This window comes from Leucopleurus acutus, assembly GCF_964270905.1.
Source record: "Leucopleurus acutus genome assembly, chromosome: 11".
Classification (NCBI taxonomy): domain Eukaryota; kingdom Metazoa; phylum Chordata; class Mammalia; order Artiodactyla; family Delphinidae; genus Leucopleurus; species Leucopleurus acutus.
The window spans coordinates 7,250,402-7,271,870 of NC_139152.1; the positions used below are offsets into that span (position 1 = coordinate 7,250,402).

The following is a 21,469-nucleotide window of genomic DNA, read 5'->3' on the forward strand; positions in this document are numbered from 1 at the left end:
CTTTTGGGATAAAGTCCAACCGTCTGTTGCTCCTCCCTCATGCTCCTGAGTGCACCTCCGCTCCAGCCAGCAGAACCCCTGCCTTCCTTCCACTGACACTGAGCTCTTTCTCCTCCAGGACTTAACACCGGCGCCTCTTCTGTCTAGAGTCTCTGCCCTGAACATGTGATATTATGTGCACATGTGTATTATAAGATTATCCCCTGGCACTTCGTAAAAGCCCTGTAAGTGCTGGGTTTCATTATTATAACATATTTCTCATTATATTGAATTACTTGTCCACTAACCCTATCCCTGGACTCTAAGCCCCCTGAAGACAAGGCCTGTGTTTTACTGTCCTTGAGTGCCCAGCCAGTCCAGCCGGGCAGAGAGTAAGTGCTTAACAAAAGCATGCTAAATGATCCCTCCCTTTCTTCTGTGCCAAGGAAGAAAATCACATCCTTTCTCTCCGACTACATCAAACCACCTGGATGCTCCCCTTCTCCACACTCCAGCAATGTGATAACTCCTTTGCAAAGCACTTCTAGCCCTTCAGAGAGCTTTCCTATCTACTCTTTTTTTCCCCATTAATTAATTAATTTATTTATTTTTGGCTGCATTGGGTCTTCGTTGCTGCGCACAGGCTTTCTCTAGTTGCTGTGAGCGGGGACTACTCTTTGTTGCGGTACGTGGGCTTCTCATTGCAGTGGCTTCTCTTGTTGCAGAGTACGGGCTCTAGGCACGTGGAATTCAGTAGTTGTAGCTCGCAGGTTCAGTAGTTGTGGTGCATGGGCTTAGTTGCTCCATGGCATGTGGGATCTTCCTGAACCAGGGCTCGAACCCGTGTCCCTGCATTGGCAGGCGTATTCTTAACCACTGCGCCACCAGGGAAGTCCCCTATTTACTCTTTTTTATTCCTCACAACAACCCCAGGACCGAGGAAACAGGCAAGGGGTGGGTGGGAGATGTTTACGAGGGTTAACTAAGTGAAGGCGGTAACTCACACTCTTTTAAGTGTCCAGCAGTCTTTTGAGGTGGACATGTTTATCCCCATTTCAAAAATGTGAGAATGAAACCTCAGTAAAATGATATAACCTGCTGAGGAACACGCAGCTATTAAGTGGTGGAGTGCGTTTGGAACCTGCTCTCTCTGACTTTAAAACCCCAGCTAGTTCCATGATACCAAGTGAACAGATTTGTCTGTGAACTATATTAGCCAAGCCAGACAAGGCAGGAGGTAGTATTTCCCGATTTTCAACTCAACACATCTGTCATCAGACCACTTTTCCTGTTGTATAGTCTGTAACGCAAACGTTAACAATTAATCACATGACATGTTACCTTGTGACCTAATTGTTTTATTTACATTAGATTCTACAGGATTGATAATATCCCCCTTCCTCCATGCAGGAATATTAGCTTCGCTAAGCCTTAATTTCCTCTTCTCCCAAATATCTATCCCACAGGACTGATGTGGAGATTCAATAGCACTCGCAAAGGCATCTCACACAATGTCTGGCAGAAATATCTGGCACAATGTCCCTCCAGAAATATTTGTTGCATCTCAACCTCTCTTTTCCATCTCCTTCAACAAGTCACACAGGCTTGAGTGCCTGGGTGTGGCTGTACCAATTCTTGTTGATTATTTATATGACAGTGCCGGATGAGGATTATTTTAGTGGACTCCTGCTGGATTTTCTCCCTTTATATCCCACAGAAGGTTTGCATCAAAAGATGAGGATGGAAATGGTCCCAAGCTGGGTTTAGCAATCGATACAGTGCTTCAGCATACATCACACTCTTACTCCATCCCTGTAAGCTGGTATAGTTAAACTTATTTTATAGATGAGAAAGTGGGGTCTTAGGTAACTTGCTAGCGAATTACAGATCTGTCAAGACTCCAAAACAGGCTTTTTTTTTTTTTTTTTTGGCTTTGCTGCGTAACTTGTGGGATCTTAGTTCCCTGACCAGGGTTCGAACCCAGGCCACAGCAGTGAAAGTGCTGAGTCCTAACCACTGGACGGCCAGGGAATTCCCAACAATCCAGGTCTTAAGATACATCGGGCCTGGGCTCCTTCCACTCCAGGAAGCCACCTGCCAGAGGTCTACCTGAAAATAATTATTGGGTGGGACCAATAATTATCGGTGGGGGAACCAGACCAAATACCACTTGGTAGGTATTTCTTTCCTTTCTTTTTTTTTTTTTTTTCTCTTTATAGTCCCTGAGCCTCTCCTTGTCCCATCATGAGGTCTTAATTTATTTTATTTACTTTTGCTGTGTTGGGTCTTTGTTTCTGTGCCAGGACTTTGTCTAGTTGTGGCAAGTGGGGGCCACTCTTCATCACGGTGTGCGGGCCTCTCACTATCGCGGCCTCTCTTGTTGCGGAGCTCCAGATGTGCAGGCTCAGTAGTTGTGGCTCACGGGCCCAGTTGCTCCGCGGCATGTGGGATCTTCCCAGACCAGGGCTCGAACCCGTGTCCCCTGCATTAGCAGGCAGATTCCCCACCACTGCGCCACCAGGGAAGCCCCCTCTTTTTTTTTTTTTATAAGTTTATTTATTTACTTATTTTGGCGGCAGTGGATCTTCGTTGCTGCGCATGGGCTTTCTCTAGTTGTGGTGAGAGGGGGCTACTCTTGTTGGGTGTGCGGGCTTCTCATTGCGGTGGCTTCTTTTGTTGGGAGCACTGACTCTAGGCGCGCAGGCTTCAGTAGTTGTGGTACTTAGGTTTCAGTAGTTATGGCTCGCGGGGTCTAGAGGGCAGGCTCAGTAGCTGTGGTGCACGGAACGTAGGATTTCCCTGGACCAGGGCTCGAACCCGTGCCCCCTGCATTGTCAGGTGGATTCTTAACCACTGCGCCACCCACCACTTGGTATTTCTTGCTCTTCTTCCCCACCTTTTGCTTCAGGGAATGAGTTTCTTTTGAATTCACAGTACTTCTGCATTGAGGTTGTCCGGTTCCTTTAAGGTCTCGCATGATGCAATGGCTAGCCCGCCCCTGTCCCGCCCCTCAGCTCTACTAAGCCACGCCCACTTACTTTTTCAGCGGGCCAATTACCGCCCTTCATTCGTGTTCCTAGGACTGGGAAATTGGGCTCGTAACCAGGCAACTACCGGTCTACTTGCTTCGCGGCGGATTTTCAGTTCGGTTATTCGCAGCTCTTCTCTCAACGGCTGCCAGCTGCGGAAGGCGAGTGCCCGCCCCCCCCGCCCATTGCCATAACAGCAGTACACAACTCCTTCTCCCTTGCCCTCTACCAAACAGTCCTTCCCTCTGGGGCCAAGACCTCTCCAGTAGAGCTTCTAGTTGAGCAGAACCAGGGTCTGCGCCCCTTTGCAAAGGAGGATTGATTGAGTGGGAGGGTTGGAGGCTGCGTGTCAGGCTGGTGTCCCAGAGGGGACAGGGAAATGGGTCTACGCGGCGTGGGAGAGTTAGAAGAGAGGAGTAGAGCAGGGGTTATAGAGATGGAAGGGGATGGGAAGGGGCAGTAGGGAGGTTTGGAGGAGAACGTGGCTTAAGGCAGAAGTGGGGAGAACTAAAGAGAGGGAAGTCCAGGAAGCTGGACACCGAGCTGCTGGAGGAGTTGGAGCCCCTGAGAAGGGCAGGAAATGTCTTGGGGGTCTGGGAAGGCATCCAAGTGAGAGGGGTCCTTGGTGGGAAGTATGAAGTGGAGGTTGGGAGTCAAAATGAGATGTTCACAGGGATGAGGAAAGAAGCATCGCTGGCAGGAGGTCTGGGGTGATAGGGTGATGAGAGGGGTACCCATTCATGGAGGTGAGGGAGGGAGCGTTGGCAGACGCTGAAGAGACCTTCTTTCTCAGGGCCGGGACCTAGCTGGATTTGACTCCAGAGCCTTCAGCAGGGAAGAAAAATGTCAGATGAAGATGATCTGGAAGACTTTGAGTCAAACCTGGATGGTCTGGAAAGGGAAGACGACGAGAAGGAGACAGAGGAGTGGGAGGACCACAGGAAAGAGGGAGAAGACTCTGAGGAAGTGAGAGCTTGGAAACAGAGGGGCCGGGATTAAGGGCTGGGGAGAAAGGGATGCCTGAGTCCGCTTCCTACTGCAGTGGATGTCCACGCCCCTCACAGAGGACATGATGAAGGAAGGGCTTTCTGCGCTCTGCAAGACGGGTAATGGACTGGCCCATGCTTACGTCAAGCTGGTGGTTAAAGACAGGTGTGTTCATGGGGGACCAGGAGAGGTCTGAGGATGTGGGACCCAGTGTCCTTTCTCAGCCTCCATCCTGGGTGTTTCGGCTGAGGTTGGATATCTGGCATCCTGGACCAGCGAGGAGGGAAGGATAGAGTCTACTTTTCAGGACGCTGTGACTCCCTGTGTCAGAGCTGGCCTGGGCAATTGGAGGCTGTGAGGGTATGGGATGGGGGTGGGGATTCCTGTTGGACTACCTCACTAGTCTTTCAGAGTGTCGCTTCTCGGCCCTTCACAGACACAAGGTCCCTGCCCACCGTTGAGAACCCACCTACCTTCTCTTCCCCCTCCCCAGCCCTCCCTTCTGTCAGCCCCTCTCCTCTCCACTCTAAGCCATCTTCACACTGCCCTCTGCTTTAGTACCTCTGATAGTCCTTGCTGGATTCTTAACCCTGACCCTGGCCTCTACCATCTCCTAGGGATCTGACAGACATCCACTTGCTGCGTTCCTACATCCATCTGCGCTTTGTGGATGTTTCCAGAAACCACTTGACAGACTTGTCCCCACTCAATTGCCTCACCCACCTGCTCTGGCTCAAGGCTGACGGCAACAGGCTGCGGAGTGCCCGGTTGAGCGAACTGCCCTACCTGCAGATCGCCAGCTTTGCCTATAACCAGATCACCGACACTGAGGGCATCTCTCATCCTCGTCTGGCCAGCCTGGATCTCAAAGGTGGGGCCTTGGGATGGGCCTCACAAGATTCCTTCCTCACCTGGGGCCGACATAAGTGGGCAGTGTGGTCCTTGGCTGTGCCACACAGCAATCTGCATTCATGCATTCACTCATTCACGATGGTTCACGATGACAGTTCTGTGTGCTGGAGATGTAGCAGTGAACAAAACAAAGAAAATCCCTCTTCTCCTGTAGCTTACATTGTAGTCAAGGGAGGCAGGCAATTATCAGTGATCAGTATTTTATTTTTAATTTTTGGCTGTACTGCGTGGCATGTGGGATCTTAGTTCCCCAAGCAGGGATCAAACCCGTATCCCCTGCAGTGGAAGGATGGAGTCTTAGCCACTGGACCACCAGGGAAGTCCCAATGATCACAATAAATAAGTAAATTTAGGGACTTCCCTGGTGGCGCAGTGGTTAAGAATCCGCCTGCCAATGCAGGGGACACAGGTTCGAGCCCTGGTCCAGGAAGATCCCACATGCTGCGGAGCAACTAAGCCCGCGAGCCACAACTCCTGAGCCCGTGCGCCGCAACTACTGATGCCCGCGCACCTAGAGCCTGTGATCCGCAACAAGAGAAGCCACCGCAGTGAGAAGCCCGCTCACTGCAACTAGAGAAAGCCTGTGCGCAGTAACAAAAGACCCAACACGGCCAAAAATAAATAAATAAAAATTTAAAAAAATAAGTAAATTTATAAAGCATGTTAAAAGGAGATAAGTGCTATGGAAAAAATCAGGGTAAAGGAAAAGGGGGGAGCAGGGGTGGCGATTTCAAACAGGTTGGTTAGGACAAGTGTCATTGGGAAGTTGACATTGGAGCAAAGACTTGAAGGAGGAGAGGGAGTTAGCCATATAGATTGCTGGGCACCCTTCATTCACTCCTCAAAGACTTAGGTGGGCACATCCATCGGGCCCTTGGACTGCCAGACCACTGTCCAGGGCTCTGCAGCCCTTAAGTCTGGAGCTGTCCCTCCTCGTATCACCTGGCATTAGAGAAGGTGATGCAGAGGCTCCCCAAATTCAGGCTCTACTGCTGAACATTTGAAGTGGCCCTTTGAACTCTTGACACCCTCCTTCTCAGGGAACCACATCCACATGGTGACAGGTCTGGACCCCCAGAAGCTGATGAGCCTGCACACACTGGAGCTTCGGGGGAACCAGCTGAACAGCACCCTGGGAATCAACCTTCCTAAGCTGAAGAACCTCTTCCTGGTAGCTCACTGGGTCAGAGGGTGGTTGGTGCCGGGAAGGGGGTGCTGTCCTGGGGGCCAGGATGCCCGGTTCTAGTAGACTCGCCTACTAACTTCATCATCATCGTAATTGGTATCATTTCCTGAGTGCTTACTCGGTGCCAGGTGCTGTGTGGATTCAGAGTCAAAACAGACAAGGTGCTCAGCACCTAGCAGGGCCGATAATACACGATGTGTGGATAATACAGAGACAGTTTGCTTTGATACAGGTAGCAGCACCTTGTGCATAACTGAGGTTCAGATCAGGCTAAGGAGGCCACTTATGTGTCTAGGCTTTTAGACTCTTGAGTCGCCTCATTCCAGGATGGAGCTGAAGCCATTTCTCCTCAGTGGAGCAGTGAGGCTCTTGGTGCGGGCGGTGGGCTGAAGCATCTCCTCCTTAATCAGAGGTGGCCATGCTGGGATGGGCAGTAGGAGTCACTGCTGAGCTGTCTCTGGGTTGGCAGCTTCTTCTGGATTCTTTACTCTCTACGCGGGTCTCTACCCACCTCCACTGCCCTCCTGTACCCTCTCTACCTCTTAGATTTGCCCTTTTGCTGCATCTCTTTCTGATTTCCTTCCCTCTCCCTGCTCCCCTCTCCCAATCGATCTACTGTATCCTGGGGTCTAGGCCCAGAACCTGTTGAAGAAGGTGGAAGGCTTGGAAAGCCTAAGCAATCTCACTACCTTGCATCTTCGAGACAACCAGATTGAAACTCTGAGTGGCTTCTCCAAGGAAATGGAATCACTGCAGTACCTCAACCTAAGGTAGGAACCCCCTCCAGGCCCCCCGTGCCTCTACCCTTGACCAGGAGCCACCTTTGCCCCTATGTTTCTCCCTGGTCCCAATCCCCCAGTTCTACACCACCCCCAGATTCTCACCTCATCCTCCATCCTGATCCTCCCCCCTCCTGTCCTTACTTTCTTCTGCATCAGTCCTAATTACAGCACTGAGACCTTTGTAGCCTGAGACCCCTGAACCCTATTCATTCAACCCACATATTGAGAATGTACTACGTGCCAGGCCTTGTGCTGTATTCCGGGAACCATCTGAAGGAATCAGAGATGGTCCCTGTTCTCAGGGACTCACAGTCTGGCTCCATCCCATATAAGTTTCCACTGCCCTTCTCCATCTCCTGGGCCCCAATTCCCCTTCCAGTTTCCTGCCTCTCTTCTCCTGAGCCCCACCTGTAATGGGCCCCATACTGCTATAAAACACAAGACATGCTCAGATTTGTTTTTGTTTTTTTTTTCCATAAATTTATTTATTTATTTTTGGCTGCGTTGGGTCCTCGTTGCTGCGCGGGCTTTCTCTAGTTGTGGCGAGCAGGGGCTACTCTTCATTGCGGTGCACGGGTTTCTCACTGCGGTGGCTTCTCTTGTTGTGGAGCACAGGCTCTAGGCACGCTGGCTTCAGTAGTTGTGGCACGCGGGCTCAGTAGCTGTGGCTCGCGGGCTCTAGAACGCAGGCTCAGTAGTTGTGGCGCACGGGCTTAGTTGCTCCGCGGCATGTGGGATCTTCCCGGACCAGGGCTCGAACCCGTGTCCCCTGAATTGGCAGACGGATTCTTAACCACTGCGCCACGAGGTAAGTCCCCGTGCTCAGATCTGAGGTGAGAAGAGTATTTAAAAGAAAATCTCTAGATGGAAAGGCACTGAGGATCAGGGGCGATTTTCTTGCAGCAACTCTTGTCAGATGGAGGATTTTATGTGTGTATCTTTAAGCAAAGACGTAAGGAAATTGCCTCTTTCGTCAACAAAGACAAATCCTCGATTCTGGCAGTGGAAAAAGAGTCTCCATGTAGGGAGTGGTGGTTGTACCTTGAAGCCCAAAGTCCTGCTTTGACTGCTGGAGCGATCTCTTGCTAATTAGCTCTGCCCCCTTGGTCTGGTAGGGTGCAGGGGGTATGGTTTTCCTGTTAATGGTCTAGACAGGGATAATGGACCTTCCTCAGTGGCTATTTACCAGGGATGTTTAGAAGTAAGTGTGGGGCAGAGGGGTTGTCTCAGTGACTGGGAGGTGCCCCTGGGGCCAAAGACCTGCAAGCAGGGACAGTCCAGCCTCTGAGGCGTGAGGCAAGAGCATGAAAACAATACACAGTATCCTACAATGAGGTACTTGAGGGGAGGAAGCTTATTCTTCAGGCTCGGAGGCCCCGACCCATCCCCAGCGCCAGGCTCCTTCCTGTGGGAGCACCGAGACAGCACCACCTCCATGACCCTAGAGCCCATTTCCTTCTCCACTGCCTCGGTCCTACCTTCTAACCTTTGGTTAGGTGTGATGACACAGAAATCTGTCCCTACAAAGGAGATACCCCCCTACTCCCCAACTACAAGACAGGGCTGATACCTAGCTCTGCTGCTCCAAAAAGATAAATATGACACATTACAGAATAGACAGTGGCGCCTAGGGATTCCCTGAAGGGCGGAACAGGACAGGAGTAGGGTCACACAGCGTCTCTGCAGCAAATCTGGCAGTGCGTGGCAGGCCAGTCCACAGAGGCCATGTTTCTAGAGAAACCGGAGCCCAGTGGGAGACTCCCCCTGAGGGCCCATACCTGGTAGCTAGCCTCCGAAGCCCATCGTTCTCTCGTGAACACCTCCCCACCACACCGGCAGGGGCAACATGGTGGCTGACCTGGGGGAGCTCGCCAAGCTGCGGAACCTGCCCAAGCTGCGAGCCTTGGTGCTGCTGGACAACCCGTGTACGGACGAGAACGACTACCGCCGGGAGGCCCTGGTGCAGGTGGCGCATCTCGAGCGCCTGGACAAGGACTTCTACGAGGAGGAGGAGAGAGCTGAGGCTGACGAGATCCGGCAGAGGGTGAAGGAGGAGGCCGAGCCCGAGCCCGAATTGGAACTGGACCAGTCATCGATCTCGCAGTTCCCCTAGCCTCCAAGGACAGTAAGGATGGGGGGCAGGGAGGCCAGAAGAGGAGGCCAAGGGCCTGGCGGACGGGAAGGGAAGTTGCTGCAGGAGGAGGTGGGTGAGGGAGGCAGAGGCAAGGAGAACCCTTGGGGAGACCTGGGTTAGGAGTCACAGGTGAGGAGAAAGACCAGAAGAGCCTGGGAGGAGCTGAGAGAGGCTTAGGAGATACATCAGGAGGCCCGAGGAGTAAGCAGTGTGAATGGGGTGGCAGGCAGAGAGGTGGCTGTGGGCTGGGCAGCCACACCTGATGGGAAATGCTGGGTCTGGGGCATGGGGGGGGCGGGGTTGGGGGCCGTGGTGTATGAGGATGGCAGCTGGGCCTAGAGAAGGCAGGAGAGGAAGATCCTGCACTAAAGAGCAGAGCTAAGAATAACAGGACAGAAGGAAGAAAGGAGGGCAGGAGGCAGGAAGAGACAGGCTATGAGACCAGGGAAGCGTGGCAGCTGGCACTTCAGGTGGGGCAGAGGCAGCAGTGGGAGTGCAGGGGGCCCAGGGGATTGGCTTCTGTCCTCTTCCTCCAGGAGACCAAAGATGCTGGCTCCAAGACCGAGGAGACTCCCAGTTGGGGGGGCCCACACCCCCTCTTCCGGAGACAGAGGACGCCTTCTCTTGCCCCAGGCCTAGGAATTCATCACAGCCCGCCTCCCAGACTCTGTGACGGGCACCTGGGCAGCGGTGACTGCGCGGGAGCAGCCCTCGGGTAGGCCTGGTGGGAACCGGGCTTGGATGGGCCAGGGGATGCTTGAGGAACTGGCTGCGGAGGCGGCGGCCTGGAGTGTTAGGAACAGTTGTTCGTTTTTCCAATAAAGAGACATTTTGATACTCTCGTGTCTGACCGGGTTTGTGAGACACTGAGGCTGTCACGGGCTTCACTGGCGTCAGGCTGAGATTGTTACTTTCCACGGGGTCGGGGCGTGGGTATGAGCGCGCGTGGGCGGCGGGGGTATAGGTCGTGGGTGGCCCCCGGCCCCTCCCACATCGCTCTCCTCCTGCCCTCCCCGCCCCATCCCATCGGTACCCCCCCCCTCCTCCGCGCTCCTACGTGCGCCTCCGCTGGCGGCTCCTGAATCATCGGGGGCTCCGGGTCACATGCGCCCGCCCGGCCCTATCCGCGCCTCCCCCGCCCGCCGCCCGGGCGCCGCAGCCGCAGCCGCCGCCACCGCCACTCCCGCTCTCTCTGCGCCGCCACCACCACCACTGCCAGCGCCACCGACAGCGCCACCGCCACAGGCTGGGTCTGCAGCCCCAAGGTGAAGCCCCAGACGAGCCCCGCGCCCCTCCGGCCCCCTCCCCTCGCCGCCGCGCCCCCGCCCCTCTCCCCGGGACTCGCGCATCCCTCGCCCCGCGGCGCTGCGCACCTGCTTCGCCACCCGCGCCCCGCAGGCACCTCCTTCCCCAGCCTTCCCGGACCGCTCGTCTCGGTTTCAGGCTGTCGCCCCCTCCTCATTCGCGCGCCAGGCCTCTGCGCACCTGTGTCCAACTGCGCCTTTCTCCACCCTTGTCTGCCCCCTCCCCATGCCCCTTTTCGCCTCGGGTTCTGTCGATGATAAGGTTTCGCGGTCTCCCCGGGCTGTGCATTTTTACCCTGGCACGTCCTTTGGCTTTGCATCGGGGAAATGTCTTTCTCACCCTTCCTCGGCGTCCGCAGACTTCCTCTAGACGCCCCTCTCCCACTCCTCTCCCGCATCGCCCACTCCGGTTACAGTGTTTCCACTGCACCGGGGAGGGATGGGAAGAAGGGAGAATTTGTCTAGGGGCCGGGAGAGGACCGGCCCAGCCGTGCCTCTCCCCACGGGTCTCTCTTCGTCCTCCTCCCTCCCCACGGCAACTCTCAGAGACTGAGGACCCTCTCGCAGACTTCTCTACTGTACATCTCTCGGGAAGAGGAGGGACATACATTTGGAGGGAGATTGGGACCTTGGAGTGGGGGTTGGAGCATTAGATTGTGGGGGATGGGGGCTCAGGAGGAGAGGCCTCCCGCTGCCCATACGACCCATGCTCTTCTGGGCTCCAAGGAGAAATGCAAACCTAGCAGCCGGACCGCCCTGAGGAGATCTGGGGGAACCCCACCAGCCGGCTGCTGAGGGGGCGAGGGAACCACTGCCGTGCCCTTCCCCACCCCTCCTCACTGCGGAGTCCTCCCATCTCGTTTTTTTTTTTTTTTTTTTTGTTTAACATCTTTATTGGGGTATAATTGCTTTACAATGGTGTGTTAGTTTCTGCTTTATAACAAAGTGAATCAGTCCCATCTCGTTTTTGATCCTACCCCGCCCCCCACTGCAGTGACCTCCCCTTCCTCACTGCATTGACCTTCTCCTCTCCCCACGGGCGGGGGGATCCCTTCTACAGCCGACGACTGCAGCCAGCTCCTCGTCACCCCCCACACCCCGCCCAGTGCAGTAACCTCTTTCCCATCCCTCCCAGCCTCCCAGCCTTTGGCCCCTCCCACTGGTCTCAGGCTCCACCCCTCTAAGCCTCTTACCTTTCTCCTTCCTTCCCTTCCACCCAAGGAGATCCCAGCCATCATGTCCATTGAGAAGATCTGGGCCCGGGAGATCCTGGACTCCCGTGGGAATCCCACGGTGGAGGTGGATCTCTACACTGCCAAAGGTAATGGGCAGGGCCTTCCCACAGCCGCCATGCTGGCTTTGCCCTCGCCTGGCATGGGAGGCTCCCCGGGGATTCCCAGTGGGGATGGGGCGCTGGGCCAGGCTCACGAGCCTGTAGCGGGGCGGGGTGGATCCTCCTTTTCCAGGGGAGCCAGATAGGCCGGTCTCTGTGTGCTAGTTTAGTGTGTGATACACAGCCTGCTTCTGCCCTCTGTGTTCACCGTGTGTGCGTGTGTGTACCGTGTGTGCGTGCACCATGTGTGCTGCCTGCGTAGCTTCATTTCTGTGGGTTCCCACTTGCGCACGTGGGACCTCAGTTGGGTGGATGAGGAGGCCAGTGCTTGTGCATCCGCCTCCGTGCGTGTGTCCGGGTCGGGGCGGGGCGGGGGGGTCGTTAAGGAGCACTGGTGGAAGAAGGCTGGATGCGGCTGCAGGGGCGTAGAGCTGGAAGGCTGAAGAATCTCTGGTCCCTGTGGTGTCCTCTCTCTCCATCCTCATTCCACGTTCCCCTCCCAGGGCTTTTCCGGGCTGCCGTGCCCAGTGGAGCCTCCACTGGTATCTATGAGGCCCTGGAGCTAAGGGATGGGGACAAACAGCGTTACTTAGGCAAAGGTGAGGCCCTTTGTCTTTTCCCGGCTCTCCCGTCCCTCTACTGGGGACCTCACACCAGTCCCCAGCCCTCTTCCTGCATGCCTTCCCCCCACCTTTCCTCTTCGGGCCCCGCCTGGCCTGAGCCGGCCTGACCTCTCCACCTCTCCCTAGGTGTCTTGAAGGCAGTGGACCACATCAACACCGCCATCGCCCCGGCCCTCATCAGCTCAGTGAGGCCCGCTCTTTGCTGGGGGTGGGGACCAGGGTCCTGGAAGGAACCCTGGATTAGGGGATGATGAAGGAGAGGGAGAAAGGCCCACCTCTTGGGAATCATGGTTACCGGGGAAGGATGCCCCCTGCTCCCATGGAGCTTCAGGTCCCCTAATCCAGACAGGCCGCTGTTGCAGGAAGCTGGTTGGACCCTGGCTAGATGTGAGCCTGTGTGTGGATGTAGGGGGCCCGCTGGCTTAGGGTCCAGCCTTCATCCTGGCTTTGGGTGATGGAGGTTCTGCTCACAGGGTCTCTCTGTGGTGGAACAAGAGAAGCTGGACAACCTCATGTTGGACTTGGATGGGACTGAGAACAAGTGTAAGCGGGGGCTGGGAGAGAGTCGGGGTGGGGAGGGAACTCATGGAACAGATGGAGAACTGAGGGGCCAGCGCTGTGGGGGGCTTTTTAGGAAGGATGACCTGGGACTTCCCTGGAGGTCCAGTGGTTAGGACTCCACGCATGAGCTTCCGCTGCAGGGGGCACGGGTACGATCCCTGGTCGGATCCTGCAGGCTGTGAGGTGTGGCCAAAAAAAAAAAAAAAAAAAAGAGAGAGAGAAGGATGACCCGAGGAGGACTAGCCCTTCAAGAAACCATGAGTTTAACGCCAGTGGGAGGGGAATGACATTAGACAGAAGGGAGAACTTTGCAGCATAAGGAGGGGGGAGTTGGTGGCAGATAGTCTGTGGTCTCAGGGGTGTTTAGCAATAGTGCCGCTCTCTGCCCTTTCCACTCACCTCCCCTCGCCGACCCCCACTATTTTCAGGAGAGGATGGATGAGGTGTTGCAGGAGTGGGGAGGGAGGAGGGGGGTCTCCTTTACTGGCTCCTTTTGGGGAGTGTAGGTGGAGGCGAGGCCTGGAAGGGGAAGGGGACGTGTTTGCTCAGTGCCTTCCTCTGTAATCTCCCAGCCAAGTTTGGGGCCAATGCCATCCTGGGTGTGTCCCTGGCCGTGTGTAAGGCAGGGGCGGCCGAGCAGGAATTGCCCCTCTACCGCCACATTGCTCAGCTGGCCGGGAACTCAGACCTCATCCTGCCTGTGCCGGTGAGACTATGACCTGCCCCTCCCAGGGGTGGGTGGGGAGGGAGTATGAAGCCTTGTGAGGACTGATGAGGCGCAGCTAAAGAGAAAGGATGGGGACAGGGGACTCTGAGTCCAGGAAGCTGGAGGAAGTTTGGGATTTGGGGTTGACACTCCCAGGGGCGGAGAGGGAAGTGCTCTGTGACTTTTCTGTCCTCCTGTGGCTCCCAGGCCTTCAATGTGATCAATGGGGGCTCCCATGCTGGGAACAAGCTGGCCATGCAGGAGTTTATGATCCTCCCAGTGGGCGCTGAGAGCTTTCGGGATGCCATGCGACTCGGGGCGGAGGTCTATCACACACTCAAGGGCGTCATCAAGGACAAGTATGGCAAGGATGCCACCAACGTGGGAGATGAAGGTGGCTTTGCCCCCAATATCCTGGAGAACAGTGAAGGTGAGGCCAGGAGCCCCACTCCTAGCTCTAAGTCTCACTCCATCCCGGGACATCAGGAAGGGGCACACATTTCACCAAGTCCCGAGGAGGCTGCGTGAGGGTCCCTGAGCTAATTCCAAGAAGTTCCATTCCTCGGAGTGGGTGCCAGAGGGCCTAACAAATTCACATGCAGGCCTAAGAGGACATTCTTTATCCACCCAGCCAGATCTGTAAGCATCTGCAAGTTCCCACTGGAGCCCCTGGGGATGCTGGGAGATGGTCTAGGTGACCTTTGGGATCCGTCCCCACCTTTAACTCCGATGGAGCCTCAGTTTGATGAGATACACCATACTGCAGGGAATCCACTCCAAATCTATCCCATTCTCACCCCAACCTCTTAGACATCTAGGATTTCTAGCCTTTCTCTGCCCTGGGAGAAACCTTATAGTGAAGAGAAACTATACAGGCAGGTAGTGGCTAAGAGTTAACTTTCTGGGGCCAAATTGCCTGGATTTGAACCTTGACTTGAAGAGTTACTGGCTGGGGATCTTGCTCACTTAACTTCTCTGTGCTTGTCTTTCTCATCTGTAAAATGGGAACAACAGTCTCTACCTCTTAGCATATTGTGAGGATTAAATGAGATCATGTGTAAGTGCTTAGGTGACATAGTTAAGCCCTCAATAAATTATAGCTATTTAAAACAAAACAAACAAACAACAAACAAAACTGGGCTTCCCTGATGGCGCAGTGGTTGACAGTCCGCCTGCCGATGCAGGGGACACGGGTTCGTGCCCCGGTCCGGGAAGATCCCACGTGCCGCGGAGCGGCTGGGCCCGTGAGTCTTGGCCGCTGAGCCTGCGCGTCCGGAGCCTGTGCTCCGCAACGGGAGAGGCCACAACAGTGAGAGGCCCACGTACCGCAAAAAAACAAAACAAGACAAAACTATGGAACTTCCCTGGTGGTCCAGTGGTTAAGAGTCCATGCTTCCAATGCAGGGGCTGCGGTTCGATCCCTGGTCAGGGAACCAAGATCCCACACACCGTGCGGCGCGGCCAAAACAAAAACAAAAAGACTATTATTAACACAATTCCATTCCTCTGCCTTCCTAAAAGGTGGCCTGCTCGTCGCAGACCTGAGAATAACCCCAAAACAACCTTAACCAGACCTCTCCCTAGCAACAGCCCTCCACTTCTGTTCTGAATTTCTTTCTTTCCCTCATTCCCCCTCGCCCATCGTATTCCATCCCCAGCCTTGGAGCTGGTGAAGGAAGCCATTGACAAGGCTGGCTACACAGAAAAGATCGTCATTGGCATGGATGTCGCCGCCTCGGAGTTTCATCGTGATGGCAAATACGACTTGGACTTCAAGTCTCCCGCTAATCCTTCCCGATACATCACTGGGGACCAGCTGGGGGCCCTCTACCAGGACTTTGTCAGGAACTATCCTGGTGAGAGCAAGAACTGTGGCAGGGGGAGGGCAGGGGGCAGGCAGGGATGTGCTGGGGACAACTCTGGACCTTACGGGGGTGCTGACCCGGGTGTCAGGGAGAGATGTCCTGCGAGGAACCTGAGAACCAGGGATGGGGTGAAGGAGCCTCCTGCAGAGGTGGGGCTTTGGATGTCGTGTAATTGTGCAGGTACCAGTGGTGAGTCTGTTCCATCTGCTTTGGATCCTGATTAAAGTCATGATCTCTGAAGCTGCTGGGATCAGGGGGCGGGTTTGGGAGGAACCAGGCCTGGTGAGAGGGTGACTGGAACTAGCACAGTTCAGGATCTTTGGTTGAGAAAACTGGATGCTGGGGAATTCCCTGGCGGTCCAGTGATTAGGACTCTGCACTTTCACTGCCGAGGGCACGGGTTCAATCCCTGGTCAGGGAACTAAGATCCCATAAGCCAGCAGTGTGGTGGCTGGATGCTGGATGCTGAGTGGAGCTGGACGTCATGCGGATGCGGAGGTGCTGAATCGCCCTCTCTAGGTCCCCCAGTGGCTTTTACCCCTGGACGGAGGCTCTTGGCTTCCAGTTCCTGAGACAAAGCGAGAGAAAATAGACTTAGATTGCAGAATGAAGTTTTTAGAATAGCAACGAGGAAGGGCTTCCTGGTAGAAGATGGGAAAATACCAAGATAGGTTGTGAGAAAGTTTCTAAACTCTTGTTTTTGAAGGTTTTATGGCAGAATCAAGAAGCAGTTAGGGCAGGCTTGTTTCGGGGGAAGCAGGGGTGAGGAAGCTGAATTGGCCAGGGGGTCTGACCTGTCCATTCAGGGAATCTCAGCGGGGTGTTCCTGCCTGACTCAGAGCCTCCGCATCGCTCTCCCATCAGTGGTCTCTATTGAGGACCCCTTTGACCAGGACGACTGGGCTGCCTGGTCCAAGTTCACAGCCAACGTGGGGATCCAGATTGTGGGTGACGACCTGACAGTGACCAACCCAAAGCGAATCGAGCGGGCCGTGGAGGAGAAGGCCTGCAACTGTCTGCTGCTGAAGGTCAACCAGATCGGTTCGGTCACCGAAGCCATCCAAGCGTGAGTGCCTGCCGTCCCTGACTCAGCCCGTTTCTCCCAGCCCAGTCTTGCCCACAAGTGCTAAAGGGGGCAGGGAACCTGGAGTCACTTTCATGGCTCTCCTGGTTCTGCTCCCTCCACCCAGACGTTTCTTGACCAACATAGGGGATGAGAAGAGGGTGCGGGCATGAGAAGAGGGTGCGGGCATGAGAAGAGGGTGCGGGCATGAGAAGAGGGTGCGGGCGTGAGGCGCTGGGGCTCAGTGGTGCTGTACGGATGCAGGTGCAAGCTGGCCCAGGAGAATGGCTGGGGGGTCATGGTGAGTCACCGCTCGGGAGAGACTGAGGACACGTTCATTGCGGACCTGGTGGTAGGGCTGTGCACAGGCCAGGTGAGCGCCAGGGAGCCCTTTGTGCAATTGGTGGGTTCTAGGCTCGGGTGGCTCTCTCCTTCCAGGTGTTTGCGGGTGTTGGGGGAATTTCAAGGGAGTATAAGTTTTCTTTCACGGGGCAAAGGGCGGCCACGGAGCTGCTTCTCTTTTGTGGTGTTTCAGATCAAGACTGGTGCCCCATGCCGTTCCGAGCGTCTGGCTAAGTACAACCAGCTCATGAGGTGAGGGGACCCGGGGAATGGAAGCCCAGGGCCCAGGGGGTTATAAGCTGTGTTTCTCCACCATTTCATCTCCAGTGCCCGGGGCCTGGAGAACAAACAGTAGGCATCCAGAGAATACTTGTTTTTGATTGATGGGTTTACAGATGGCCTGATTGACAGCCCACGGAAAGCCAGGGAATGCCCTCGCTCAGGCCAGGACCCGGGAGCAGGTGGTGCGAGGGGCTTGGAGGATGGCGGCCCCATGGGAAGCGGGGGCGGTCCTCCTGCTTCCCTGACTCTTTTCCTTTCTGACTCACCTCTCTCAGAATCGAAGAAGAGCTGGGGGACGAAGCTCGCTTCGCCGGACATAATTTCCGCAATCCCAGCGTGCTGTGATCCCTCTACCTGCCTGGAGACTTGGAACCCCTCGCCTGTCCTCCTGGAACCTCTTCTTTCCAGTCCTGCTCGAAATTTCACCCCAGACAACACCCCGGCTGACCTGCTGCGCTGCTCCTTGACTGGTCCAGCCCCTGCTGTCTCCGCTCTCGCCCACTCTGGGTTCCACACTCTCCACTCCTTCCTTTCTCTTCTCCCTCCTCAAAAACTGGCCATGGACTGAGGATGTAAGGGCATCCATGGAAGACCGATCAGGGTCTGTGCCGGAGCGTCAGGGCTGGTTGTTGCGGTGTGTAGAGGGGCCGTGTGTCATGTGTGCTTTGCGCTGGGTCTGTTCGTTTCCAGGTTGCATATGAGACGGGAACTGCACAGTGCTGAGTGGAGGGGAGTGCTGGCTGCGTGCTCAGGCCTGGCCCAAGGCACTGATGTATTATTTATTCATTTATTTATTTTTCATTCATCCTGTTAATGATTCACTTCCTCATAACTCCAGGGCCAGAAACTGGCCTGACTGGACGGGACCGTGTGTCTGTATTTCATGTGACTGTAGATTCTGAGATGGCCTGGGGTGGGGGTCTTGCTGGAACGGGAAGGGTCACAGAAAGGGGCCTCGATGAGGGTTCCTGTGTGCGTGCCAAGCCTTCACCTCAGCCTGGCTCGGTCCAGAGGTGGGGCTGTGTGCCCGGGGCTCCTCCCCTGTCCCTCTCTCCCCAGCCCGTCTGCCCCTCGTTCGTTCTTCCTGCAGCTGCACCTGAGCACCGTCTCACTCCCCCGTGCCGTGTTCCACAGCTGCCAGCACCTCTGTGGCGTTGAAATGAGCACCACCATTAAAGTGTGAGTCACCGTGCATTACTGTGTCTGCGGAGTCTTACTCTCGTCCACACGAGGGGAGAGAAGATGGAGCTCCTGGAAGTCGGTGAAACTGGATAGCAGAGCTGGGGAGGGCACAGAAAGAGGAAGAAGCCCAACAAATAGGCCAGGAGGATGGCATTGCCCACCTCACCCTGGCCAGGCAGGGAGCACATTGCCCTGCCGTGTCAGTGGCAAGCCTGGCCCCAGGACCCAGGGGAATTGGGGGTCCTTAACCTGGGGCCCCAGAATTCCTAAAAGTATCAAAAATTGTGTGTGTATATGCATTTTTGGAGAAAGGGATCCAAAGGGTTTGCAGATTCACCAAAGGCCTTGACCAGAGGAGGGATAAAGCTGTGGGCTGGAGCAGCTCCGGTACTGGGCCTCTCCCAGAACAAGTCCTGGCTGCTTCTGGGATCGACCAGCACTGCCTGGGCAGCACCCCCTGCAAGGTGGGGGCCCGGGGAGGAAAGGATGGTGCTTGGGAAGAATGGTACTGGGGGTACAGAAGCCGGAGGAAACAGCCTTCCAGTAAACTGGAGATTCAGGACCTGGGGTGCTCAACGGGCCCCTCCCTGGGTCAGCCTGCGAGAAGGGTGCCAGTGTGTGGCTGGGGAGACACACTATCACCCTTCAGCTCCAGCGGAGCCCCAGCATTGAGATGGGAACCCAGGAACCACCGGGGAGGAGGGGGGCGGGGAGGGGGGAGGGGCCGGAGGAGGGGGGCGGGGGAGCCCCCTCCAGGGCTCGGATACCCGGGTGGAGCTGTGGCCACTGGAGCGAATCAAGCTTCTGTAGGCTGTTGACTGCACTGGCTTCAGGGCGAGGGTGGGGGGAATTGCAAGGCTGCTCCCTCTGTGGGCCTCCCACTCTGTTTCTTCTCTGAGTTCTGGTCCTGGACCCCCTCTGCCATTCTGCCCAGCTCCAGGACTGAAAGAGGATTCCCATTCTGTATGGGCAGGACCCGTTTCTCTGCTTTTCTCCTCCTGTGTGGCTGACAACTCGGCCCTTTTCAGTCGAAGAGTTTCTCGCCCCATCCTCTGTGCTCTTCATTACAGCGCGGGCATCTCAGCTTTCCCTTCTCTGCTGTCTCCTGGTGTCCTTTTCTGTTTCCCTTGGGGGCACACCGTACTTTTCTCTAGGGTCCATTATATCCATCTTTCTTCAGTAACTCCTGGTCAGAGCCACATTTCTTAACCTCTGCCCTTTCCTCCTTGCTAGGTCGCCTTCTCATGCCCCCCCCACCCCAACCCCTCAGGTACTGGCTTGGATTGGGTTACAGCTAGCTCTGCCTGGGCCTCCCAGGCCCCTCTCTCCACTTTCCTTTTGTGCCGTTGCCTGGAGACGGGTGGGTCGTGGGGGACTGGGGCCAGAGAGGGAGCTGGGGTGAGGGATGGTGGTGGGGTGTGTGTGATGCTCCCTGAAGCTGAGTTGTGAGCCTGGCCCTCAGGTAGGGGAGGAATTGGAGGGGGTAGGCCCTGGCTTCCCTTCTCACTCTCCTTATCCCGTTTCCACCACTGCCTACGTTTTTCTTTTAGGCTCCGCTATGTCACCATCCTAGCCCATCCCTTAGTGGTTAAAAAAGGAGGGAGATGAGCTCGGCCTGGAAAGGAGCTGGGAAGAGCCTGGGCCAGGGCCCAGTGGGGGACTGAACTGAACAGTGCAGACAGGGAGGAAATGCAATGGAGGGGGAACCATGGGGAGAGGAGGAGCCTTGGAACAAAGTTGGGGGGTGGGGAGAAGGAGCTGGGGTTCTCCTAGGACACAGATGAAGGGAGTGGGCAGCGGGGGTGGGTGGGTGGGGTGGAGCTGTCTGGAAAGCCCTGAGGGATAAGGATGGTGGGACTGGGGTAATAAAGTGAGTGCCAACCAGTTCAAGAGTCTGAAGAGTGGTGATTCATTCCTAGGCCAGGGAAGCCTTCCTGCTCGGGTTCCCCAGTGCCACAGGATCCATTCAGAGCTTCTGGTACTCCTAGAACTAGGCTGAGCCTGGCCCAGGGAAATAGGCAAAATCTACCAGTTGCTGCAGAGCCAAGCTCCTTCCCTCTCAGAAGGCTGGTGGGATCCTACCCTCAGGGCCCACCCTCGGCCTCTGGCTGGCGGGCTCACACACAAACACCACCCCCAGCCCCGACCTGGAGCGCTACTGAGGGCTCCCAGTCCAGACTCCGGCTCCAGCTCTTCCCGTTTCCCAGTCTGCCTCCCTCCCATTCTCTGGCCTTCCCGATCTCAGCTGCCAAAAATCACCCAGCGTCTTGGTGTCCTTTGTCCTGAGAGATGTTGCTGCTCGGTGTGGGGCAGGGAGAGAGCCCAGGAGGCTCTGGGGGTGGGGACTGGGGGTGCTGGCCTCCTGGCTGAAGACTGGGAGTGGCTGGGGACTGTCAGGGGCAGAGGCTGCCTGGAGAGGGGTCTGCGGTGGAGCTGTCTCCACATTAGAATGATCGCGATGGGGGAACCTGGGCACCAGGGGTTGTCTCCACGTGGAGCCTAATCCCCACCCGACCCCTTCCCTGTAGCCCAAAGTACTGTGAGTGATTACTTTGTACAGATTTGAGAAGGAAAATGGAGCTGCTACCAGCCAGAGGGCCTGAGGATGGTGTCCCACTCCCATAAATGAACGCTCATGCGCCCCCATTCCTACCATTTCCTTCTACTGCTTTCCCTTTCCATCTCCCCTGGCTTGTCCTCCCTATCACTGAATTTCCCTCCTCCTCCGCATGGCCACCAAAGGCCTTGTCTGTCTTACATTTCTTTCTCATCTTCATTACCACTCCCTTCCACCCGCACCCCATTCTATCTACTTTGTCTTGCCAAACGAAACCCTCCACAGCTCTTTTGGAAACCACTCCCCCGCCCCCCCTGGAATCCAGCCATCCCCCCCACCCCCGCCCCATCTTCCACTTTCCTCTCCCACCCAGAACCCTAGAATCTGCATCTGGTCCTACGTCTCCATCCTTTCTTAAGGTTCCTCTTGCTTTCCCTTCTCTCTCCACATGACATCTCTAGACTTGTCATTACCCCCAATTCTTATATTTGCAGTTCTTTTCCCAACACCAATCACCCCCAAACTCTTCACTCTCGTCCAGAAACCCCATCCTCCCGTGTATGTCTCCATCTTTTCAATTTCTTCCCCTCCTTATGACCCCAAACTTCCATCCCATTCTCTCTCACAAATGCCCTCCCAAAG

The 21,469-nt window shown here is 55.6% G+C and overlaps 2 protein-coding genes across 2 annotated transcripts; both read left to right on the top strand.

The window, feature by feature from the left end:
- Window positions 1-3,851: 3,851 nt before the first annotated feature.
- LRRC23 (leucine rich repeat containing 23) lies at window positions 3,852-8,988 on the top strand (the record flags this gene model as incomplete). The annotated part of the gene is made up of 6 exons (XM_082849335.1): window positions 3,852-3,974; window positions 4,051-4,160; window positions 4,613-4,866; window positions 5,948-6,078; window positions 6,727-6,863; window positions 8,715-8,988. The coding sequence occupies 6 exons, from the start codon at window positions 3,852-3,854 to the stop codon at window positions 8,986-8,988; spliced, it is 1,029 nt and encodes a 342-aa protein (XP_082705461.1).
- Window positions 8,989-11,549: 2,561 nt separating this feature from the next.
- Window positions 11,550-17,433, top strand: ENO2 (enolase 2; the record flags this gene model as incomplete). Its single annotated transcript, XM_082849333.1, has 11 exons — window positions 11,550-11,634; window positions 12,150-12,245; window positions 12,396-12,454; window positions 12,743-12,812; window positions 13,403-13,536; window positions 13,744-13,966; window positions 15,195-15,392; window positions 16,266-16,467; window positions 16,729-16,837; window positions 17,000-17,058; window positions 17,364-17,433. The coding sequence occupies 11 exons, from the start codon at window positions 11,550-11,552 to the stop codon at window positions 17,431-17,433; spliced, it is 1,305 nt and encodes a 434-aa protein (XP_082705459.1).
- Between the last annotated feature and the right edge of the window lie 4,036 nt (window positions 17,434-21,469).